Source organism: Rhodotorula toruloides (assembly GCF_000320785.1).
Source record: "Rhodotorula toruloides NP11 unplaced genomic scaffold Scaffold10, whole genome shotgun sequence".
In the NCBI taxonomy this organism is placed as follows: Eukaryota; Fungi; Basidiomycota; class Microbotryomycetes; order Sporidiobolales; family Sporidiobolaceae; genus Rhodotorula; species Rhodotorula toruloides.
In genome coordinates, this window is record NW_015622970.1 from 491,814 (window position 1) to 511,694 (window position 19,881).

At 61.3% G+C, this 19,881-nt stretch overlaps 7 protein-coding genes across 7 annotated transcripts; 3 read left to right on the forward strand and 4 right to left on the reverse strand.

Moving 5' to 3' along the window:
- Window positions 1-198: 198 nt before the first annotated feature.
- On the forward strand, window positions 199-4,144 carry RHTO_00818 (uncharacterized protein; the record flags this gene model as incomplete). Its single annotated transcript, XM_016414502.1, has 8 exons — window positions 199-513; window positions 579-1,972; window positions 2,034-2,079; window positions 2,131-2,494; window positions 2,552-3,156; window positions 3,414-3,701; window positions 3,759-3,928; window positions 3,991-4,144. 8 exons carry the CDS (start codon window positions 199-201, stop codon window positions 4,142-4,144), a joined length of 3,336 nt encoding a protein of 1,111 aa, XP_016273658.1.
- A 619-nt stretch (window positions 4,145-4,763) lies between these two features.
- On the forward strand, window positions 4,764-7,452 carry RHTO_00819 (AGC/Akt protein kinase; the record flags this gene model as incomplete). The annotated part of the gene is made up of 13 exons (XM_016414503.1): window positions 4,764-4,788; window positions 5,166-5,454; window positions 5,534-5,626; window positions 5,686-5,799; window positions 5,859-5,961; window positions 6,023-6,088; window positions 6,156-6,481; window positions 6,540-6,643; window positions 6,703-6,767; window positions 6,825-6,917; window positions 6,973-7,200; window positions 7,258-7,352; window positions 7,410-7,452. The coding sequence occupies 13 exons, from the start codon at window positions 4,764-4,766 to the stop codon at window positions 7,450-7,452; spliced, it is 1,644 nt and encodes a 547-aa protein (XP_016273659.1).
- Window positions 7,453-7,647: 195 nt separating this feature from the next.
- Window positions 7,648-9,594, reverse strand: RHTO_00820 (26S proteasome regulatory subunit T2; the record flags this gene model as incomplete). Its single annotated transcript, XM_016414504.1, has 10 exons — window positions 7,648-7,655; window positions 7,723-7,976; window positions 8,033-8,212; window positions 8,268-8,487; window positions 8,545-8,640; window positions 8,697-9,122; window positions 9,189-9,261; window positions 9,394-9,405; window positions 9,477-9,530; window positions 9,592-9,594. 10 exons carry the CDS (start codon window positions 9,592-9,594, stop codon window positions 7,648-7,650), a joined length of 1,326 nt encoding a protein of 441 aa, XP_016273660.1.
- Window positions 9,595-9,761: 167 nt separating this feature from the next.
- RHTO_00821 (Zn(2)-C6 fungal-type transcription factor) lies at window positions 9,762-13,380 on the reverse strand (the record flags this gene model as incomplete). Its single annotated transcript, XM_016414505.1, has 13 exons — window positions 9,762-10,488; window positions 10,543-10,604; window positions 10,660-10,972; window positions 11,031-11,160; window positions 11,218-11,268; window positions 11,331-11,463; window positions 11,521-11,620; window positions 11,677-11,837; window positions 11,904-12,029; window positions 12,084-12,815; window positions 12,875-12,886; window positions 12,963-12,977; window positions 13,057-13,380. 13 exons carry the CDS (start codon window positions 13,378-13,380, stop codon window positions 9,762-9,764), a joined length of 2,886 nt encoding a protein of 961 aa, XP_016273661.1.
- A 174-nt stretch (window positions 13,381-13,554) lies between these two features.
- RHTO_00822 (protein of pyridoxal phosphate phosphatase-related family) lies at window positions 13,555-14,599 on the reverse strand (the record flags this gene model as incomplete). Its single annotated transcript, XM_016414506.1, has 6 exons — window positions 13,555-13,857; window positions 13,913-14,112; window positions 14,168-14,247; window positions 14,309-14,376; window positions 14,435-14,461; window positions 14,525-14,599. 6 exons carry the CDS (start codon window positions 14,597-14,599, stop codon window positions 13,555-13,557), a joined length of 753 nt encoding a protein of 250 aa, XP_016273662.1.
- Window positions 14,600-15,191: 592 nt separating this feature from the next.
- RHTO_00823 (transcription initiation factor TFIIE subunit alpha) lies at window positions 15,192-17,201 on the forward strand (the record flags this gene model as incomplete). Its single annotated transcript, XM_016414507.1, has 7 exons — window positions 15,192-15,334; window positions 15,490-15,585; window positions 15,652-15,796; window positions 15,859-16,100; window positions 16,155-17,028; window positions 17,087-17,104; window positions 17,166-17,201. The coding sequence occupies 7 exons, from the start codon at window positions 15,192-15,194 to the stop codon at window positions 17,199-17,201; spliced, it is 1,554 nt and encodes a 517-aa protein (XP_016273663.1).
- A 741-nt stretch (window positions 17,202-17,942) lies between these two features.
- Window positions 17,943-19,784, reverse strand: RHTO_00824 (protein phosphatase 1, catalytic subunit; the record flags this gene model as incomplete). Its single annotated transcript, XM_016414508.1, has 8 exons — window positions 17,943-18,044; window positions 18,106-18,167; window positions 18,286-18,296; window positions 18,368-18,581; window positions 18,639-18,815; window positions 18,937-19,167; window positions 19,230-19,361; window positions 19,727-19,784. 8 exons carry the CDS (start codon window positions 19,782-19,784, stop codon window positions 17,943-17,945), a joined length of 987 nt encoding a protein of 328 aa, XP_016273664.1.
- Between the last annotated feature and the right edge of the window lie 97 nt (window positions 19,785-19,881).

Below are 19,881 nucleotides of genomic sequence, written 5' to 3' on the forward strand. Positions count from 1 at the left end.
GCCCTCCCTCCTCCTCTCTTTTGGGTAGATCCGCCTCATTTGCGACAAATAGAAAAGTAGCAATAGCTCTCTCTCACATGCGAGCAGAAGAAAGAGAGGAAGCCTTGTTCTCGACGACCCCTTGCGAACAATGGTTCCGACCTTCTGTCCGCTCACTCGCTCACACTCGCTGCGCCCGGCACCCTCTTGCCCGCTCGCATGGCCACTCTGCAGCGTCCACTCGCTGCTACACCCCTCGCACCCGCACCGGATTCGACCGCGCCCGCTCAAGCCTTTGATCCGTCCGCCGTTCCTCGAGGACCTGCTGGGCTCGCCTCTACGGCCGATCGTCATGCGCTGGGTGGCGAGAGGGAGCAGGAAGGGGATTTGATTGATTTGGGACAGGAAAGGCTGTTCACGGGGTCGAGGACGCGAACGCAGAAGGTCGAGGAGGGGGCGAGCGATGAGGCGAATGGGACACGACAGGCTCAGGGAGGGACGGGAAGCTCGTCTGAGCGGATAGAGGGATCACAGGTACGCCCTATCGCCGCGCCTGCTGCCGAAAACGCCGACAGAAGTTGATGCATCGTCCTCGCTAGGAACTCCTTGGTTCGCTCGGCGCCGCACGACACGCTTTCCTGTTTGCGCTGAACGGGCTCGTACAGAGATGTTTGGGAGGAGCCATGTCTGCCCAGCAATCGCCGCGACCAGATCAGGCGACTTCGTCTGACGGCGCTCCGCCAGGTTTCGACTCCACTCTGCGACGACACTCGCTTGCCGTACCTACACCCTCGCAGGTCGCTTCACAGCAGCCCGACATCCTCCTCACAGCCGTTCTCGACACGCTCCGCTCCCACGACACCACGCCTTTCTCCGCTTCTCCCGTCATGCTCTCCGTCGAACGCGCTTCGCCTCTCCTCGGCAGCCGGCGGCAGGCCGCTACGCCGAACTCTGCGCTCATACAGGAGCTGCAGACTCGAGTCGAAGTCGCAGCAAACGACTTGCTCCCTCCGACCGAAGCAGAACTCGCTCGTACTCTCGCCTCCCTCCTCTCCTGCATCGAGCGACTCTCGAGCATCACTCAGTCTAGCGATACGTACACACGTCCCACGTTTTCCGCCTCCCCTTCCCGACCGCCAAGTACGGCTTTCGTCGACGGATCGACACCTTCGGCCTTCTACGAAGCGCTCGGACAGGAAGCCGCCGCGCTGTCCGAGTCGAGCCGGGAGCAGCAACTTCCGCGCGGTGTCGTTGGCGCAGCACGCGAGGTCGAGCAAGCGGAGCGAGATTTGCTTTGGGGCAGGGTATTCGACTTGTCTGAGCGGGTCAAGCTCTTGTCCCGCCAGCGAGTCGAGGCGCTCGAGCGAGATGGCAAGGAGGACTGGATGCGAACTCCGCAGGACGCATCGCAGGACACGAAGTTCCGCACCGACTCGCTGTACGAGGGGTCGTTGAGCGACTTGCCTCGGTACTCGCACGACCTCGACTCGGCTCATCAGAACCCGCACCTCCCGCCAGCTTACTACCACGACTTTATCGCCGACGACAAGAAGGAAGCTCTCGCTTCCAACGGCGACGAAGCAACAGACTTGCAGCGCTCGTCAACCTCCGCACCTCGAACTCGCCAGCGCAAAGTATCGGGGGCGCACACCGAGAAAATGCAGCGGGACTTTGAGAACGTCACGTCCGCCATCGAGCGGCTGTACCTCATCTCGCCGCAGCTGGCGAACCAGCGAGTCGAGCCGGACCGCCGTGCCCTGCGCGAACGCCAGCTCGCCAAGCTCGGAAATGCGATCGAGCGGCTGAGTCAGGGGAGGCTAGAGAATCAGCGGGCGGTGCCGAGTCCCGCGATGGATGAGGACGAGCAGGAATCGACGCCGCAGAGTCGAGCGACAAGTCGGCGAGCGAGGGAGCAACAGGCTTTCGATCGCCTGCTCGACCAGATCGACAAGGCGGCGTCGCGGACACTGGCGGATCAGCGGGTGGAGCTGAGGTGCGTCGACTTGCTGGAGCGCGCCGAAGATATCACTGACTGACTGGGCCGTCCTTCGCAGCGGGAAGCGAAGGGAGGTCCTCAACCTCGACACCGCCAAGAACGACGTGAGTGGCGCTTTTGCCTGCTCCGCGTAACGACTGACCCGCTTTGCGCAGTTCGAACCGCTGTCGGACAAGTACGAGGCGCGACGGCGGGAGTACATCCTCTCCCACACGGGCAAAGGCCGCCTCGCCTCTCAAGATGCCATCCTCCGACCCTCTGGCGTTGTCGCACCTTTCCCTCGACCAGCACCGGAGCTTGAGGAGAGCGTCACGTTTGGCGAGTTTCTCGAGGAGGAGTACGGCTTCAACCGGCCTCGGAGTCATTCGCTGCCGAACAACGCACTGGAGCGCGAAAAGCCTGAAGCTGCCGGCGAAAAGGGATCTCTCCGAGTCGGGCTGCTCAAGAAGGGTCAAGGCGGGATCGGCTTGGGCATGCTCGATACGAGCGTGACGCCCTCGACCGCGGCGGACTACGAGGGTCAGCTCAGGCCCCGTCGTAATTTCACGCTCTCCCACTGACGCTTCTGCTATACAGTCCTGGACGTCCCGCAAGTCGACTGGATTGCCGAAGAGTCGCGCAACCTCGGCACCCTTGTGGTCACCTTCTGGCCGCGCTCCTCGCACAAGTCCAGTCCCGCCGCCTTCGAGGTTGTCGCGGTCGAGTCGTCGGCAGTTCTGGTCGCCGTGAAGGGCCAGAAGACGGCTTCACGCGTTGCGCTACCATGCCGAGTCGTGCCTCAGCAGGCGACAGTTCAGCTCGTCGGCGGCTCCGTTTGCGAAGTCAAGCTCGTCACGCTCGGCTCGACGTCGCCTACCAAGTCTCGCTCCGACCTTGAGGTTCACTCGCCTCTGGCGACGGACGAGCTGCGAGCGACATCGCCCACCTCATTCCGCTGCGCGAACTGCGACGCCGAACTCGCCGACACCTCGACGGTCTCGCGCTGGAACGCCCTTCCGAGCGAGTACTGGGCCGAGTTACTCGACGCTTGGATGTGTCATCAGGACCAGAACTTGTCCGACGACCTCATCGCCAAGGGCAAGGGCATCAAGCCGCGACCCGACGAGGTCCTCGTCGCGACTTCGTACGTCCTGCTGCCGCGGGAGTTGACGAGCAAGTGGACTGCGCCCGAGCAAGCCGAGGTAAGTCCCTGCTCTCCTCTGTCCCTTTCCTACCCGGACTACAAAGAAAGTCTAGCTCCCTGCCTCGCCAAGGCTGTCGCTGGTGCTGCTCCTCGAGCGGAACCGCGATGGTCGAAGGGGCGCCTCCTAGGGATGCTAGACTGATACAAGAGTCCAAGATAGAGTCTACCGACGCTCCTCCCAAACAACTCTCCTGCTCGAGATCTCGCTGCGAGGGCTACATCGGACGAGACATTGACGCCTTCTCCTTTGAACAGCCTGCGAAGGCCAACAACGGCGACTACCTGCATGCCGCTCACTGCGCCTCGTGCGACGCCCTCGTCGGCTCTCACGTTCTTCCCGCCGACGGCAACACCTCCGAATCCACCACCGTCCGCCTCCTCAAATACGCGACCTACCCCGCTTCTTCAGATCCGGCACGACCCGCTCCCCCTCGTCACACACTCTCGACGTATCTCACGGCCGACATGCTCGAGACGGGTCAAGCGCACGCATGTCATCGCTTCATCCTCGAGGATGCGCAGACTGAGCAGGCAAAGTTGCTAGTGCGTTCTAACTCCTTGCTTGCCTGTATTGTTGCTGATCGTGTTCGTCGTTGGCAGCTCTGGTTCTTCAACCCTTCGATCCGACTCTCCTTCTCAAGCTCGACAGCCGACGCCAACTCGCTCCTCTCGCCCTCCGACACACCTGCCGCCCCCTCACTGACTTTCCGCTCGATGAACTCAGTCAAGGTCTTCTACGCGGTCGTCGAAAATGACAACGCTGCAGTCTGGTGCGCCTCGCGCCCTTCTTCGCTCCCGAACGAGGCTAACCTGCTTCCTCTCCCTCTCTCAGCGCGACATTCGTCTCGGCCAAGCACGAACGCATCCCATACCCCCTCTCCGTCATCCAGCGCCTCACGAGCCTGCTGCAGGCCAGCACCCTCGTCTACCCATTCGCGAAGCGCAAGTTTGGCGAACTCGACATTGGCTTCCTCGAGCGTCTCTAGACTTCGTCACAGCATCTTTCTCTCGGTCTCTCGTCGTCTGTGCCGTCGGCTATGTATGTGTCCGTACTTCGCAGTCAATCGCATCGCATCACAGTCTCTCCAGCATATGAAGTACCGGGCCTGGGTCGAGTCGTAAGCCAGCAAATGGCCCCTGAGAAACAGGGAGTCCTCTAGGCAGCCCTCGCCGACAAGTCTGTGCGCGCGAATGCCCAGCAACGCGTGTGCTGGGGCGCAAGAAGGATGACCGAGGTCGAGAAGGACGACCAACGGCTGGAGGGCGACGCGAAGAACGAGGGTCGAACCAGTGAGTGGTGCAACATCACTGTGCGAGCCTCGAGCAGGCGGGTGCGCTGGTAGCTCATGAGTTGATGCCGTAAGCCCAGTCGCTGGTTGCGGAGGAAGAGAAGAGGGTCCGAGTGGGTTGAGCGCTCACCACCGTCGCCCACCCGCACGGTCGAGCTCGTTGACTGTCTTGCTGAGCGCACAAGTGACTCTCGACCAGCGCTAGACCAGTCCCAGCCGGCTCTACGGCTCGCAACCCTTTCATCGCGCACCCTCCCCCGCCTCCTCGCCAACCCTCGCACAACCCGACGCTCACGCCATCGAGGGACTCGCAAGGATGTCGTCGTGGAAGTTTGGCAAAAGTGAGCTCATTTGCGATCTGCTGTCTGGCTTGACCGGCGCTCCGAGGGTCGCAGTGTCGGAGGGCGTCATGAGGCGATGGCTCTCGCGGGCGCGCCGAGTCGATGGAGGACACAGCGTCGATGCGCACGAAGCTGGGAACGGTGGACACTGTCTGGAAGTCGCTCAGCGGGCGAGGGAGACTCCACCTCGTCCTGCACTGCCTCGAAGGGAAGGCGGGGCGATCCCTTGGAGCGACGATGCTGCTGCCCGTATGACGGACACAGCGTTTGCATGGCGCAGACAAGCGCCCGGACAATCCGTCTACTCCGACGGCGCGACGACACGACATGCCAGCAGCTCGAGTTCCTCTTCGCTGACCTAACCTTTCGTTCCGCAGAGCTCAAGGAGGCTACGACGGGCCGAAGTGCCTCTTCGACCGTCACACCCACCTCTGCCAACACCCCTCAGCCTCCCGCAAGCCCTAATCCCTCAACCTCCGACTCTTCCGGCCCTCCCGTCCCTCGCTCCGGTCTCTTGACGATCCGCGTCGTTGAAGCACGCAAGTTGACGCTTCCGCAGGGCGTCAACCTGCCTGCTGGGATCAGGGATGCGGTCGAGCAGGCGCAGGGAGCGTATGCGCGAGGTGGGCGGGAGAGTCTGCAGCGCAAGCAGATGTGGTGGCTTCCGTAAGTCGGCCTCGCTGCTCTGATGCGGAGGCGCGCCTGGGTACGCCGGACCAGTTGACTGACCAGTTGTCGTCTACAGCTACGTCGTTCTCGAGTTCGACAAGAACGAAGTCTTGATTGATGCGCTCGGCGGAGAGCTCAGCTCGCCCACCTGGATGTTCCGCGCCCACTTGTACGTACATCCGACCTTGCAAGCCCCTATAGTTTTCGGCTCATGAACCTTCCTCACAGCGACGTCTCGCGTGTCTCGGACGTCTCGATCTCCGCCTACTTGCGGACGTCGCCCATCGTCCCGGGCCAGAACCGCAACGACATGGGCAACGACTTGTTCCTCGGCGGCGTCAAGTGCGTTATTCTACTGATGCACCTGGATGAGCGAAGCTGATCGATTCTCTCGCCTCCAGGTTCCTGCCCGCTTTCGATGCGAACAAGCCAACCGACCAGTGGTTCCGGGCGACGAGCGGCGCTGGAGAGTTCCACATTCAGGTCACCTTCAAGCCTGCAACGGTGCGTGGCGCTTCGTACGCCGCTATTTCCGCTTATTCGCTCACCTCACTCCGTCCTTCAGACTCAACACCTTACGATCAACGACTTTGACCTGCTCAAGGTCATCGGCAAGGGCTCGTTTGGCAAGGTGCGTTTGCAGCAGCATGCGCGGATGGCAAGCATACGGCTGACCTTCGCAACCTCGCTTTCGCCAGGTTATGCAAGTCCGCAAGAAGGACACCGGTCGGATCTACGCTCTCAAGACGATCCGCAAGGCGCACATTGTCTCTCGCTCGGAAGTCACGCACACGCTCGCCGAACGAACAGTCCTCGCACAGGTCAACAACCCCTTCATCGTCCCGCTCAAGTTCTCGTTCCAGAACGCCGAGAAGCTCTACCTCGTCCTTGCGTTCGTCAACGGCGGCGAGCTGTTCCACCACCTACAGCGCGAGGGCAGGTTCAGCGAAGAGCGGAGTCGGTTCTATGCGGCCGAGCTGCTGTGTGCGCTCGAGCATTTGCACCAGTTCAACGTTATTTACCGGTGCGCTTCGCCCTTCAGCCATACGCGGCTCCCTCGCTAACAGCCAGTCCACTTGCAGCGACCTGAAACCCGAGAACATCCTCATCGACTACGTCGGCCACATCGCCCTCTGCGACTTCGGACTTTGCAAGCTCAACATGTCCGAGTCGGAGACGACCAATAGTGCGTGCGACCTCGTTATCGCTCGATCGAGTTGTCGCTGACTTGCCTCGACTGTGCAGCGTTCTGCGGCACACCTGAATACCTCGCACCCGAGCTTCTCCTTGGCCACGGCTACCAGAAGACGGTGCGTTCGCACGCTCAGAGCGTCGCGCGCCCTTTGAGCTAACAAGACGCCTCACAGGTCGACTGGTGGACGCTCGGCGTGCTGCTCTACGAGATGCTTTCCGGACTCCCGCCCTTCTACTCCGAGAACACGAACGAGATGTATCAGAAGGTTCGCAAGCAAAGCCACAAGAGCCCTACTTCGTGCTGACATCGATTCTGCGCAGATCTTGACCGACCCGCTGCGATTCGGCGACGAGATCTCCCCCGACGCTCGCTCGCTCCTGACTGGCCTCCTCACCCGCGACCCTCAACAGCGACTGGGCGTCGCCGGTGCCGAGACGATCAAGACGCACCCGTTTTTTGCCAAGCACATCGACTTCAAGAAGCTCATGAAGAAGCAGATACAGCCGCCGTTCAAGCCGAGCGTCGAGAGCGCCGCCGACACGAGCAACGTGAGTCCCTTCTCGCTCTCCCTGAGAACTCTCTCCTGACCTTCCTTCTGCCCGCAGTTCGACACGGAGTTCACGCAAGAGCTGCCGGTCGACTCGGTTGTCGAAGACTCGCACCTCAGCAGCACCGTCCAGCAGCAGTTTGCCGGCTTCTCGTACGTTGCACCACCCTCCACTTTCCGTGCAGCTGGCTAACTCAGCATCACACACAGCTACGTCCAACCCTCGGGCGCTTTCGGCGAGAGTGTGCGGTGAATTAGTCGTTTGGAAATATCTCGCGAGGCGGTTTCGAGGTTGCGAGCGGTTAAACGCGGCAGGGCCGCGCATCACCTTCACCAGCGTCTTGTCTGTATTATCGGATTCGCTTCGCAAGGCTCCGCCGTTTGTCTCAAGGAGCCACTTTTGCGAGAATGACTGCAGTGCAAGCGTGTCGGACGGTACAGAGGGAGATCACAAGTCTGTGGGCAAAGGGTAGCACGAGGTCAGCGAGGGGACGCGTCTCGAAAGCGAAAAAGGCGGACGCACACAATCCCTCCGGCCCGTTGTCCTTCTTCGCAAACATCGTCTTCTCGCGCGCCTGCCTCAGATCCGCCATCGTGACACGCATGCGCCTCTCGCGCAGTGCCAACAAGCCTGCCTCGGTACACACGGCCTTGATGTCGGCTCCCGACAGCTCGTCCTTGGCGTGGACGAACTCTTCGAGGTCGACGTCGTCGGCGAGACTCATGCGCGAAGTGTGGATCTTGAAGATGTAGCGCTTTGTCTTGATGTCGGGAAGACTGCCAGACGGAGGAATCGTCAGCAAAGGAAGAACGGCTCGATCGAGCGAACGCACGGGAACTCGATCTTTCGGTCGATGCGACCTGGTCGAATGAGGGCAGGGTCGAGCGACTCGATCTTGTTCGTCGCCATGATGACCTTGATGTCTCCTCGGTCGTCAAAGCCGTCGAGCTGGTTGAGAAGCTCGAGCATGGTACGCTGGATTTCGCGCTCGCCGCCTGACGTCGAGTCGTACCTGCGGTTCGCGAGCGTCAGAAAGGTCTCAGGGACCGGAGATTGAGCGGACGCACCGCTTGGTACCGACAGCGTCGATCTCGTCGATGAAGACGATCGCAGGCGCGTTCTCCGACGCAACTTTGAACAGCTCGCGCACCAACTTCGGTCCATCTCCAAGGTACTTCTGAATGAGCTCGGAACCGACGATGCGCAGGAAAGTCGCAGACGTCTGGTTTGCGACGGCCTTGGCGAGAAGCGTCTTGCCCGTTCCCGGCACACCGTAGAGGATGACACCTGGAGGGGCGGTTCAAGTCAGCCAAGTCCTCCGCTCGCGACTCCACGACATCGCACCTTTAGGCGGCTTGATACCCATCTCCTCGTACAGCTCGGGATGCGTGAGAGGCAGCTCGACCGACTCCTTGATCTCCTGAATCTGCTGCTCGAGACCTGCGGGAGGGACAGAGTCAGCTCGAGTCTCCGAATCCGACGGTATGCGCACGCACCTCCGATGTCCGCGTAACTCTCCGTCGGCGCCTTGTCGACCTTCATCATGTTGACCATCGGGTCCGTGTCGTCTGCCAGAACACCAACAATTGCATGCGTCTTGTGATGCAGGAGGACGGAGCAGCCGGGTTCGAGCTGGTCCTTGTCGACGAAGGACATGATCGAGACGTAGTACTCGGGACCGGTCGCCGACGAGACGAGCGCATGGTCGTCGTCGATGATCTCCTCGAGCGTCCCCACCGACATGGGCGACCCTCGCAGGTCGTCAACTCGTGTTCGCTCCTCCACCGACTTGTCCTCCGTCAGCGTCGGCTTCAGCCGCTCCTGGTTCTCGACAAATTCCTCCTCCATCTTGAGGTGGTCGTTAATCCGCTCCAGCTTCAGCAGCTTCAGCTTGCATCGGGTCGTCGGGTAGACCGCGGGCACTGTAGTCATACACCAGCGTGAGAAAGGTCAAGTAACAACCGCAGCATCAAGGGAAGCGAACGCACGCTTCTGAGCGGGATTGGGCCCGCTCTTCTTCTTCTTGCCGACGCGGGTGGGAAGGGGCGGCTCCCACTTCTTCTGCAAGCGTCAAAGGAGCAGATCGCGAGCAGCACGAAGGCAGGCGGAGCGCAAGGAGAGGTCAAGGAGGGGCGAGGCTGCGTCAGTGGCTGTGAAGGGAGACTCGTCGCGACTAGGCGGCTGAGGACAGACCTTCTCGGACTTCTGTAGGCGGTAAACGGCATCTGTCAGCTCGGCAGTCCCATCAACGCAAGCGAGCGGCGAGGAGAGCGCACCTTGTCCTTGTTCTGGTCGTTCGGCGCTCCACCCTGGTTCGACGCGGCTTGACCCTGCGGGCGCACACTGTGAGCATTCAAGCTCAGCCTGCAGTCGTCTGGCACGTCAACGAACCATCCTGGCTTGCGTGTTCGAGGAGTCGGAGGTCGAGCAACTGATGACGGACGCGTAATCGACTTTGTAATGAGAATACAAAGCGAGCTAATCCTCGACAAGCTGTCCTCGAGCAGGCGAAATTAGGTCATGCAAAGTCTATCGCAGCTACGGTTGTACAGTCTATAGGTCTACCACATCCCGCCGCTCATCTGGAGCTGGTCCATCAGCGCCGACGCCGCCATCTTGCCCTGATCCGCGCCGCCAACTCCAGGCGTGCCCGTCTCCGTCGCAAACGGCCACGAGAACGGAATCGCGCCGTTCGCGGTGCCTGCCGATGTCGAAGCGCCGCCACCGCCGTAAAGGTTCGGATCGGAGGGGAGGAAAGCGCCCGTCTCGAGTCCCGCCGACAGGCCGACATCACGGAAGAACTCGGACGACATGAAGGCATCTGTGCCGACGTTCGGTGCGTAAGTCGGGTCTGGATTCCAGCCGAGGAAGGGCTGCTCAATGGCGAACATGCCCGAAGGAGCGGGTGCGGCGGGAGGAGCGAGGCCGGCATTCGAGGTCGCTTGCGGGAGGGTTGCGCTTGGAAGCGGGATCGAGGTGCTGGAGGGAAGAGGCGAAGCGGTGCCGGCGAGGTCGAGCTCCTTCGTCAGACGCTGGAGAACCGCAGCGAGCGACTCGGGAGGCGAGTCATCCTTGCGATTGCCGCCGACGAGCGCGTTCGCCGCGCGCGTCACCCGCCGCTTCTCCTCCGCCATGAAGAGACCGCTGAGAATCTTCGAGCCGGTACGGACGACGTGGCGCAGGGCAGGCGAGCTGATCTCGTCGTGCTGGCCGAAGACTTCGAAGGCGAGGACGAGGACCTCCTTCTTCTGCTCAATCTCCTTCTCCGGTAGCCCTTGGTCGATCGCTCTGCGGCGCGAGACGAGTCAGCACATATAGAGGGGCGGAGGCGGGCGCACGCACTGGAAGAGGTCGACAAAGAGGCAGATCGCAGCGGCCAAGCAATGCACGTAAATGAACCAGGTCTGCAGGAAGGGATATCAGCCATCGTTCGGACGCGGAGGGACAAATCGGACGCACGTTCTTGGTGACCTTGCTGATGTGGGAGTGCGCTCGAATCGCCTTCTCGGCGCTCTCGAGGCAGCACTTGCGCGAGTAGTCGTGCTTGGCCATGAACGGGCGGTGCAGGCGCACGAGCCGCGAGTGCAAGCCTTCGTCGCAGATGCTGCGGACCCAATAGACGTCCCCGCGCATCATGCGAGCTGGGTCGACAGTCGAAAGCGCCTCGGCGCATTCTTGCAAGACGGAGCGGTAGTTGCGGTCGAGCTCGAGCACCGTGTCGTAGGAGAAGGTCGACGGGCTGCAGACGAGCTTCTCGAAGACCGCGCGAGATCTGAGCCAGACCCGAGTTAGCGCAGGAACGTCCAAAGATAAGGTGGAGTGGAACACACGCTTGGCAGATGCGGTACTTGGCGTACTCGAAGGATGAGTCGGTGTAGACGTGGCGAGGCTTAGGATCGATCCGCCAGTCGGTGATTGACAGGTCCTCCTGATTGAGGTTCGACAGCGGCGGCGACGAGCCTATGTGCATGTGTTAGGTTAGCTGTGTTCGAGAGCGCAGGCCAAGGAGCGATCTACACTGGACCGGGTCGAGCAAGTAGGAGCGGAAACGGGTAGTCGCGCTCATGTCTGTGGAGGCGGGCTTGTCAGCCAATTTCTTCGCACTGAGCTTTGAGAGGGGCAAAACGCACAATCAAGGAAGCTAAGAAGGCTGAAAAGGCGCAACGCCGTTTCCCTTCGCATCGAGCAGGCGTTCGGCGGCCAGGCGGGATCCGGTGGCGGCATCTGCTCCGGGTCGCTCGTCATCTGGTGGAGGCCGAGGATCTGCCAGGCGAGAGCGTCAGCGCGACGCTCGCAGGAGTGTACAATGGAAGGACGAACCTGGGCCGTCCTGATCGCCTGGGCGAGCAGGCTGAGGAACCGCGTCGCCTGTCCAGGGATGCTCGAGCATTGCAGCCACTGGCCGATCAAGATGACCGATCTGTACGATGGAGACCGTCAGTGTCGACGTCGATGCGCATCAAAAGCGGAACGCACTGGATGAACCGAACTTGAGGCTTTCCTGAGCCGTCCGCGAGCTGCATGAGCCGCTGCGCGCAGACGTACCAGATCGGCGGCTTGCAGCGCTTCATGTCATCGTCCGTCAAGCGGATCTGGCGCTTCTCGCATCGCAGTCCGTCGATGGCGAGCGCGAGCATCTGAACGAGCGCGAAGTTCGGATTTAGTTGGCGAAACGCTTCGAGAAGGGGTGAGACTTGACGCACCATGCAATAGCAAGCGAGCCACATCGGGTCGATCTCCTCCCACCGTCCAGCCTCGATCATCTGCCACGCCCGGTCGTGCTCCGCCTCGAACGTCCCGCGGTGGAAGATCATATGCAGCCATTGAACCTGGCCGAGCGTCATCAGCATGGCTTGCACGGACAGAAGAAGGACCGAGCGCACCTCCTGAAAGTACTTCTCAACGAGCTTGTACGAGAGCGCCTTGTCCGGCAACTGCGAGAAGATCGTGGCGAGACACCGGCTCCGCGCCGCCTTGAGCTCCTCGAGGCTGAAGCACATGTCGAGTCCGATCGCGGATGCAGTCCAAGGACCTTCGAAGACGAGCGGGGCGGCAACGATGCTCGTGCGGTACGAGGTGAGCTCGGCAGGGTAGGCGTGGATCATCCTTCCCGCACCATGAGCCGCCTGCGCGCTTGCATTCGGCGAAGGGATGTTGTCGAAGAAGGGAAGGCTGTCTTGCGGGCGATACTGCGAATTAGGTGCACGAGCGGTGAAAGCCATCGACTCGAGTTTGACGGCTGCGTCTTCGGTGTCGCTCATGTCGCGACTAGGCGGCTCCACCGAGTGCTCGCTATCGTGCTCGCCGGCGTTGCTGTTGCGGCGGTGGACGCTCGGCTGCCGATGGGGATCAAGATAGCCGAGCTTCTCCTTCGTGCTCTGCTTGACTTTCGAGCCGTAGACTTCAGGCGTGAAAGGCTGAGGCGCAGGTGCTCGAGCGCGTAATTCTGGCGGTAGCTGATTCGCCCATTCTTCAAGTGATTGGAGGCGGCGAGCGAGGAGGACAAGGTCGGAGGTGAGGGCGAAGGGTTGGACATCGACTTGCGGCTTGGCGGTCTCGTCTGGCCACTTGCAGACTTCTGGCTCGCCGCGTTTGCAGCATGCGAGACATGGGAGCTGATGATGACAATCGATCAGCGACAACTCGTAGGCTAAGAGCGAGAGAGAAGCCTCACCTTGCGGTCGCACTGAGACCGAAGGATACGGAGCCGGTGAAGGATCGTTAGCTGTTGATCAGGGGCGATGTGGAGCGCTGGGACTGACCTTGATCTTGCGGCGCTGTAAGAGCCGGAAGGACCCGGTCAGCCGGTCGGAATGAGACGCATCGCGAGGAGAGGAGGAGGAAATGGTCGCGCACCTTGCACTCCGTACAGCTGACCGCCTTCTGCTTCTTTGAACCCGTCACGAGTTGTCCTGCGTCGGACGCTGGCCCGCCAGGCGAGTTCCCACCGCTGCCCTCGACCTTCCTCCGCTTCGCAGGGCCCTGTCCAGCTCCTCCATCGCTCGCCGTGCCGGGGCGTCCAGTCAACCCAGCATTGTACGTTGGCGAGGATACGGAGTCGGGGCTGTGCGTGTACGCGGTCGATGTCGCGGCGTTGAACGGAACCACGGGCGGGAGAGCGTAAGATGATGTCGGACCGCCAGACAACGACGCGAGCGGGTGTTCGGGACGCCGGCTCATCCCAGCAGCAGTGACGAGTCTACTCAAGCCTTAGCAAAGCCTCGTGCGCGTGTGAGGTGAGCGTTCGGACGCTCGCACGGCGACGGCTCACGAAAGTCAACTCATGCGCATCACTTCGTGCCGACACAGATACACGGCACTCGCAGTACACTTTCATTCAATAGACTATCCGGCCTACTCCCTCGCAAGCTCCTCCTGGATCGTCGACTTTCCCTCGACCAGCCGCGCAACAACCTCCTTGACCTGCTCAAAGTGTTCAATGGCGACGTAGGGGATCTTCTCGCGGTCGCAGTGGACGGCGAGGTCGTTCGTGTGGCCCGGGACGACCTTGACGAAGAGGAGGTCGGCAGCTTTGGCGGCTGACAGGTCCGAGACGCCGTCACCGCAGAAGAGGATGGTTGGGCGGTGAGGGAGATCCCGGTAGGGCGCAGTCGCCTTGGACTTGTCGTGACCGAAACCGGATTCGGGGTGGCGGTACTGTCGAGTGAACAGGGTCAGCGCATGATCAGGCGAACTCGCTCTCACTGCGCACCTTGATCTTCCATGCGCCATCAGCAGCGACCTCGACATCGTTCGAGATGATGTCGATGTTGGCAGCGTCCTTCTCGCCGACGAGGTTGGTCAGGACCGCCTCGATGATGGGCTTCATGCCGGACGAGACGATGATGACGGGGACGTCGTGTCCCTCGCACCACTGGAAGCATGACTTGAAGCCCGGGTCGAGTGAGATGTCTGTGGGGAGAGGACGCGTCAGTTGCGCACGGTCCTGACGAGTGTCGGAACGCACGCTTGACGAGGTACTGCTTGACGTCCTCGAACTGATGGCCGTTCTTCCAGACACTCTCGAGCATCTCGGCAAACGCATCGCTGTGGAAGGGGAAGCGGGTCAGCGCGGCGCTTGAGAGGAGCCAGGGAGGGAGGAGCGTACCGGAACGTCTTCTGCCCGTTCAGGATCTCAACATTCAGTTCACGCCGGCGCTCGACACCGAAGCCGAGCTGCCATCGCTCAGAGTTAGTTCTCGCTCTTCGAGCAGAGGCGAGAGCAGAAATATACCTCGTCAGTCGCGCAGTCATTGCTGTCCTGCGAAGCTCTTCAAAAGGTCAGCTCATTGCCCTTCTTCCGTCTCACCCGTCGTGTACGTACCCGCAGCGTGATCGTGCCGTCAAAATCGGAGAAGAGGAGGAAGCGCGCGTCGGAGTGAGGGAGCGATGGAGACATCTGCACGTTCAGCCGAGAGAAGGGGCGTCAACGCTGCTCGTCGAAGTTCCGGGGCCTTCCTGCGCAACCAGGCTCCATCCTGGACCGTCTGTGGTGTACTTCGTAATGCCTCGCTGCACAGCACCTCGTTCTCCTCGATCGATACCCTGGCCGAACCCGCTCAGGTCGTGTCACACCCGGCTCCTTTCCGCCCGAATGCCTGCCGAAAGTCTTGAGGAGTGTGTGCCATGCCAATGCGACCTCAGAAAGCGCCGTCTTGAAGCGCCATCGCCTGTCGAAGGTGTGTCGGGTGAAGCGGCAGGAGACCGACGTCGAGGAGAGCGTGGAAGGCATGGGAGCACCGCGAATGGGACTGAGACTCACGATATGGTCTATAGCAGTCTAGGAAAGCGAGCAGAGTCCAGCAAGAGCGAGGTGAAGCGTAAGGAGACTTGCCAACCTCTTCCTCGACCGAGTGGAGGGTCGCCCTCGTCCACTCGCCCGCTCACCGCCAGTTCTTAGCTGAACTTGGCCGAGAGTGCGCAGACACACCGCTACAGCCAGCCGCACACGCTTGCCGCTCGTCCCACGGTCTCGCCGCTGCTCTCCAACCATGTCAACCGCGACAGCCTCGACTTCGAGCGGGTCGACGACGGCGGGGCTGGACACGGCCAAGCTCTTGCTGCAGAAGGTGGTCAGGGGGTTCTACGGGCCGAGGCAGGCGATCTTGGTGGACCAGCTCGTCAAGAAGGAGGTGTAAGTCAGCCCTCATCTATTGCGGCCTGACTTGCGCTTCGAGGGTGGTGTGAGGGGTGTAGCGGACGGCGAAGTTGGTTGTACTGCAGTGCTGAACGTCCCGCTCTCCCATCTTTCGTCGGGCCGTCATCATTCTCTCCCTCCGCCTCTTCCAGCTTTCCGGCCGACGAGCTCTCCAAGCGACTCGGGATGCAGGTTAAAGACGTGACCAAGATCGCACACCGGCTCATCGAGGACCAGCTCGTCCAGATGTGAGCTCTTCCGCACTCGCAGCGGTCCTTCCTCGGGACTGACCGACCCGAGACTCGACAAAACAGCCACCGCCGGTCCGAGATGCGAGAGAACGGTGCGATGAAGGCGTTGCAGAGGGGCTACTACTATCTCGACTACTCGCGAGCGACGGACGTGATCAAGTGGCGGATGTACAAGATCCAGCAGACGGTCGACGTCGAGCTGCGGAATGTGCGTTCGCTCCCCCTCCTTATTCTTCTCGTGCTCGTACTCACGCCCGGTGACGATCGCAGGAGCTCGACGCGCAAGGCTACGTCTGCCCGCTCTGCAAAGCCACGTACACACCTCTCGACGCCGCCAACCTGATCGACCCCTTCCGCAACATCCTCGCCTGCAGCGTCTGCCAGACCGAGCTTGTGGACAAGGAGAACGAAGAGGACGTGCAGGGCAAGAAGGAGCGGATGCAGAGGCTCAACAAGCAGTCGAAGAGTATTGTCGACTTGCTGAAGAAGCTCGAGCAGGCAGAGTTGCCTAGGTGCGCGCGTCTCTCGTCGCGCACTGCGACGCAGCTGACAGTGACGTCTAGCAGGTTCAACGTCGAGGCCTACCTCGCCATCCACGGTCCAGCTCTCGGCGTCACCGCAGCCGCAGCAGCCGAAGCAAACGGTACCGCTGCTCCGGCCGCAGCAATCGTCAAGATCCACATGGCTGGCGACGACGACGAAGCAAAGGAGAAGGCTCGTCGCGAGCGCGAAGTCGAGGAGAAGCGCGCGCAGAATGCTCTGCCAAGCTGGATCGCGCAGTCGACCATCTCGGCGGATTCGGAACAGACGTTCGGCTCGACTGGGAGTGCGGCGGCGTCTCCCGCGGAATCACCTGCGCCCGAAGCTCCGGTTAAGCCGGCGATCAGCCAGCCTTTGCGGATGCTCGGCGAGGAGGCGAAGCCTGCGGTTGACGCGAATGCAGCGGACGAAGATCAGGAGGAAGAGGAGGAGATCGACCTCGACGCGTACTACGCAAACCTTGAGCTGGCGCAGCCGTCGGAGGATTCGACGAACTCCTCTACGCCCGCTCTGGGCCAACCGGTCGACACGCCTGCGCTCTCGCCGCCCATCTCCTTCTCGGGACGAGAAGCCTCTGAATCACTCGACACCGTCGATCCGCCTGCGCCACTCAAGCGCGAGCGAGAAGACGAAAGCGAGGACTACGATTCCGGCGCGAGTGCGAAGCGGGCCAAGCAGGACGACACGCCTGCGACCGCCTCGCCAGCACCTCCTTCCGCCACTGCCACGCCCGAAGCGCCAGCAGCCACCGGCGAGGCCGACGCAGACGAAGAGGACGAGGACGAGTTCGACGAGTTCGAGCCGGCCGAGGGTGTGAACACGGACCCGAACCAGTTCGTCTCCGTGGGCGGCAAGATGCTGCCGTTCTCGCAAGTGACGGACGAGATGACTGGTGATATGGTGCGTCCCATTCCACTGTCCTTCCGTGTCATGTACTGATGTTTGGTTGCTGCCGTAGACCGCGGACGAGTACAGCGTGAGTTTCGCTCACCTGCTCGCCTTTCGGGCTCCTCGGACTGACAAGCTCCCGTCTCCAGGCGTATTGGGAAGTCTACCAAGCGGTTAACGGCTAGACACGCTGCATCTCTCCTTCGCCGCTCATGTTGTTGTAATCGCATCTCACTTCGCAAACTCCGCCCGTCGTTTGCGCTTTGGTCTCTCAACGTTCTGTGGTCGATCGAAAGTGTAGTGGCAGATGAAAAGGGGAAGTAGCAGTACAGCAGAGGCAGCGCGAGAGAGAAGAGAGAGAAGGGAGGAAAAGAGGAGGGAGATGTGACTTTTGGAGCGCGAACGAGAGGGAGCGAGGGAGGGAGACGCGACGGAAGGATGGAGTATAGATGAGAGAAGGCACAGTATGAAAGGAAACGGGAGGGACAGCTTAAAGTAGCGAGAGGAGGGGACGACCGGTTTGCGAGGGGCGTGAAGGGCGGCGAGAAGCGCATAAAGGGAGAGGCGAGGGGTGGTGACTCGGGTGGGTGCGGATTGTGGAAGACACAGACTGAAATACTGAGGTATACGTTGCGAACGAGGAGAGAGGGAACCGGCACCGAGCGGGGACGATGGAGTGCGCCTTCGCCCGCCGGAACCGACCGCTGCTTCGACACTTGCTCGTCACGCCTTGGTGGAGTCGCGTAGCCGGTCGAGAGGGAGAGTGGGGAAAAAAGGCGGAGGATGGCGAAGCGGGAAGAGAGGGGATGTACAGCCGACCGAGCGACGTCCAAAAGTCGTGAGGAGGAGGTTGCGAAAGATCGAGGGAGAGGGAGGAGAGGTACAGCGAGAGGCGACGACGACGAAGACGAGGCGAGACGACCGATCTACTTCTTGCCGCCCTTGGCCTTGCGAGGAGGCGTGACTGGACGCCCTTGTCCCGCTCCGCCGTACGCGAACGTCTTCTTCTTCTCCGCAGGCTTGAGGATCTGCGGCGACGAGGTGGTCAGCGTCTGTTTGCCAGGTACAGGATTCGAGAAGAGGACGAACCTGGAACGAGCAGAGAAGCGTCTCGTCCACCGACATCATTGCGCCGCTGTTGTCAAACTCGCCTGCGAAGAAAAGAACAGGGTTTTGTCAGTTTCTGAGACGTGGAGTCGCCGGCGAGGCTTGTGAAGCTGAACCGTCGCAGCGCGAACGATGGTCGGTAGAGTAAGCGCGACAACTTACCGCAGTAATTGCTGTAGGCGACGACGAATTGAAGTCAGTACGGGCGCCGAGGGAGGAGACCGCAGGGTAGATAGCGACGCACGGTGCCGAAAAGAGCGTGACGAGCTGCCTCTTGGCGAAGAACTCGTACCCGTCCTCGACGACCTGGTGCGCACGGCAGATGAGGTCCATGTCGTGTTTTTGCAGGAAGCGCGAGACGACGTCGGGACCGAACGTGAACGAGACGCCGCGGTCGTTCTCAGACCAGCCCGTGATGTCCTTGTCCGGGTCAGACCAGAGCAAGTCGCAGAGGAGACCTGTGGAGGAGAGCGTGAGCGACATGAGACGAGCAGACGAGAGGAGTGGAGACGTGCCAGTGTCGGGGACGTCTGTCGGCCGCATAACCCTCCTGATCTGCTCCATGCTCTGCAAGTCCGGACTCAACCCTCCGTGCATCGTGAAGATCTTCTCGTCGATGATGGCCGCGATGGGAAGGCAGTTGAAGCAGTCGGTGAATGTCTTCCACAACTTGATGTTGTATCGCCGCTTGCCTGTGAGGCGAGAATGGACCTCGAGATCAGCTGTCTGTCACGAGCCGATTCACACAACCGACACGCTCGCACGCCTCCTTCAGACGTCATGCGAAGGAATGTTGCGCAAATCAGGACGCACACTCGTCGTAGAAGCCGTAGATCCTGTTGATGGACGCGCACTCGTGGTTTCCGCGGAGGATGAAGAAGTTCTCGGGGTACTTGATCTTGTAGGCGAGGAGGAGGCAGATGGTTTCGAGCGACTGCTTGCCTCGGTCGACGTAGTCGCCGAGGAAGAGGTAGTTGGCCTCGGGAGGGAAGCCGCCGTATTCGAACAGGCGGAGGAGGTCGTAGTATTGGCCGTGGATGTCACCTGCGAGAGAGAACGAGTGAGTGATGAGGCGCCAAGAAAGAGGAGGACGGGGGCCAACGAACCGCAGATCTTGATGGGCGCTTCGAGTTCGAGGAGGATGGGCTGGTTGATGAAGATCTCGCGCGCCTTCGTGCACAGGAACTTGATCTCGTACTCCTGCAGCTGGACCTGCTTGCCAGGTCGGTTGCCTCGCACTGTATTGGATAGAAAGAGGCGAAGCCGAGTTGACGACGGTCAGCAAGTCGATTCAGAGCTGGCGGGAAACTGATGGGCGCGCCCCGTTCCATGCACAACCCACGATGCTGCACGCTCAGCCTGCCTCCCAGCACGCCCTCGACTGCCCGCTCTGATCCCGAGGCGCTGCTGGCAATCGCACCGACACTCATCCCGCCAGCTGCGTGAGGCGCACGCAACGTGCGAGTCGCGCAGTTCCAGCCCTGCCATCCACCGAAGTCTTCGAATCGTCTCTGCTGCGTGCCGCGCCCGTATACGAGAGTCGGGCGTGTGCTCCTGAACGCCGAATCACCGCCCCAAGCGAGAGTACGGATGGCCAGCTCACCCTCGAGCAACCGGTCGATCACCGAGTCCAAATCAATGTCCTGTCCTTCTGCTGCCATCGTTCACAGTCGTGCGAGAGGGTGTGGAGCGAGTCGGCGGACGAGAGGGGGGGCGGCGACGCGGGTGGGAAAGGAGAGGCTGGGGGGGGGGGGCCGC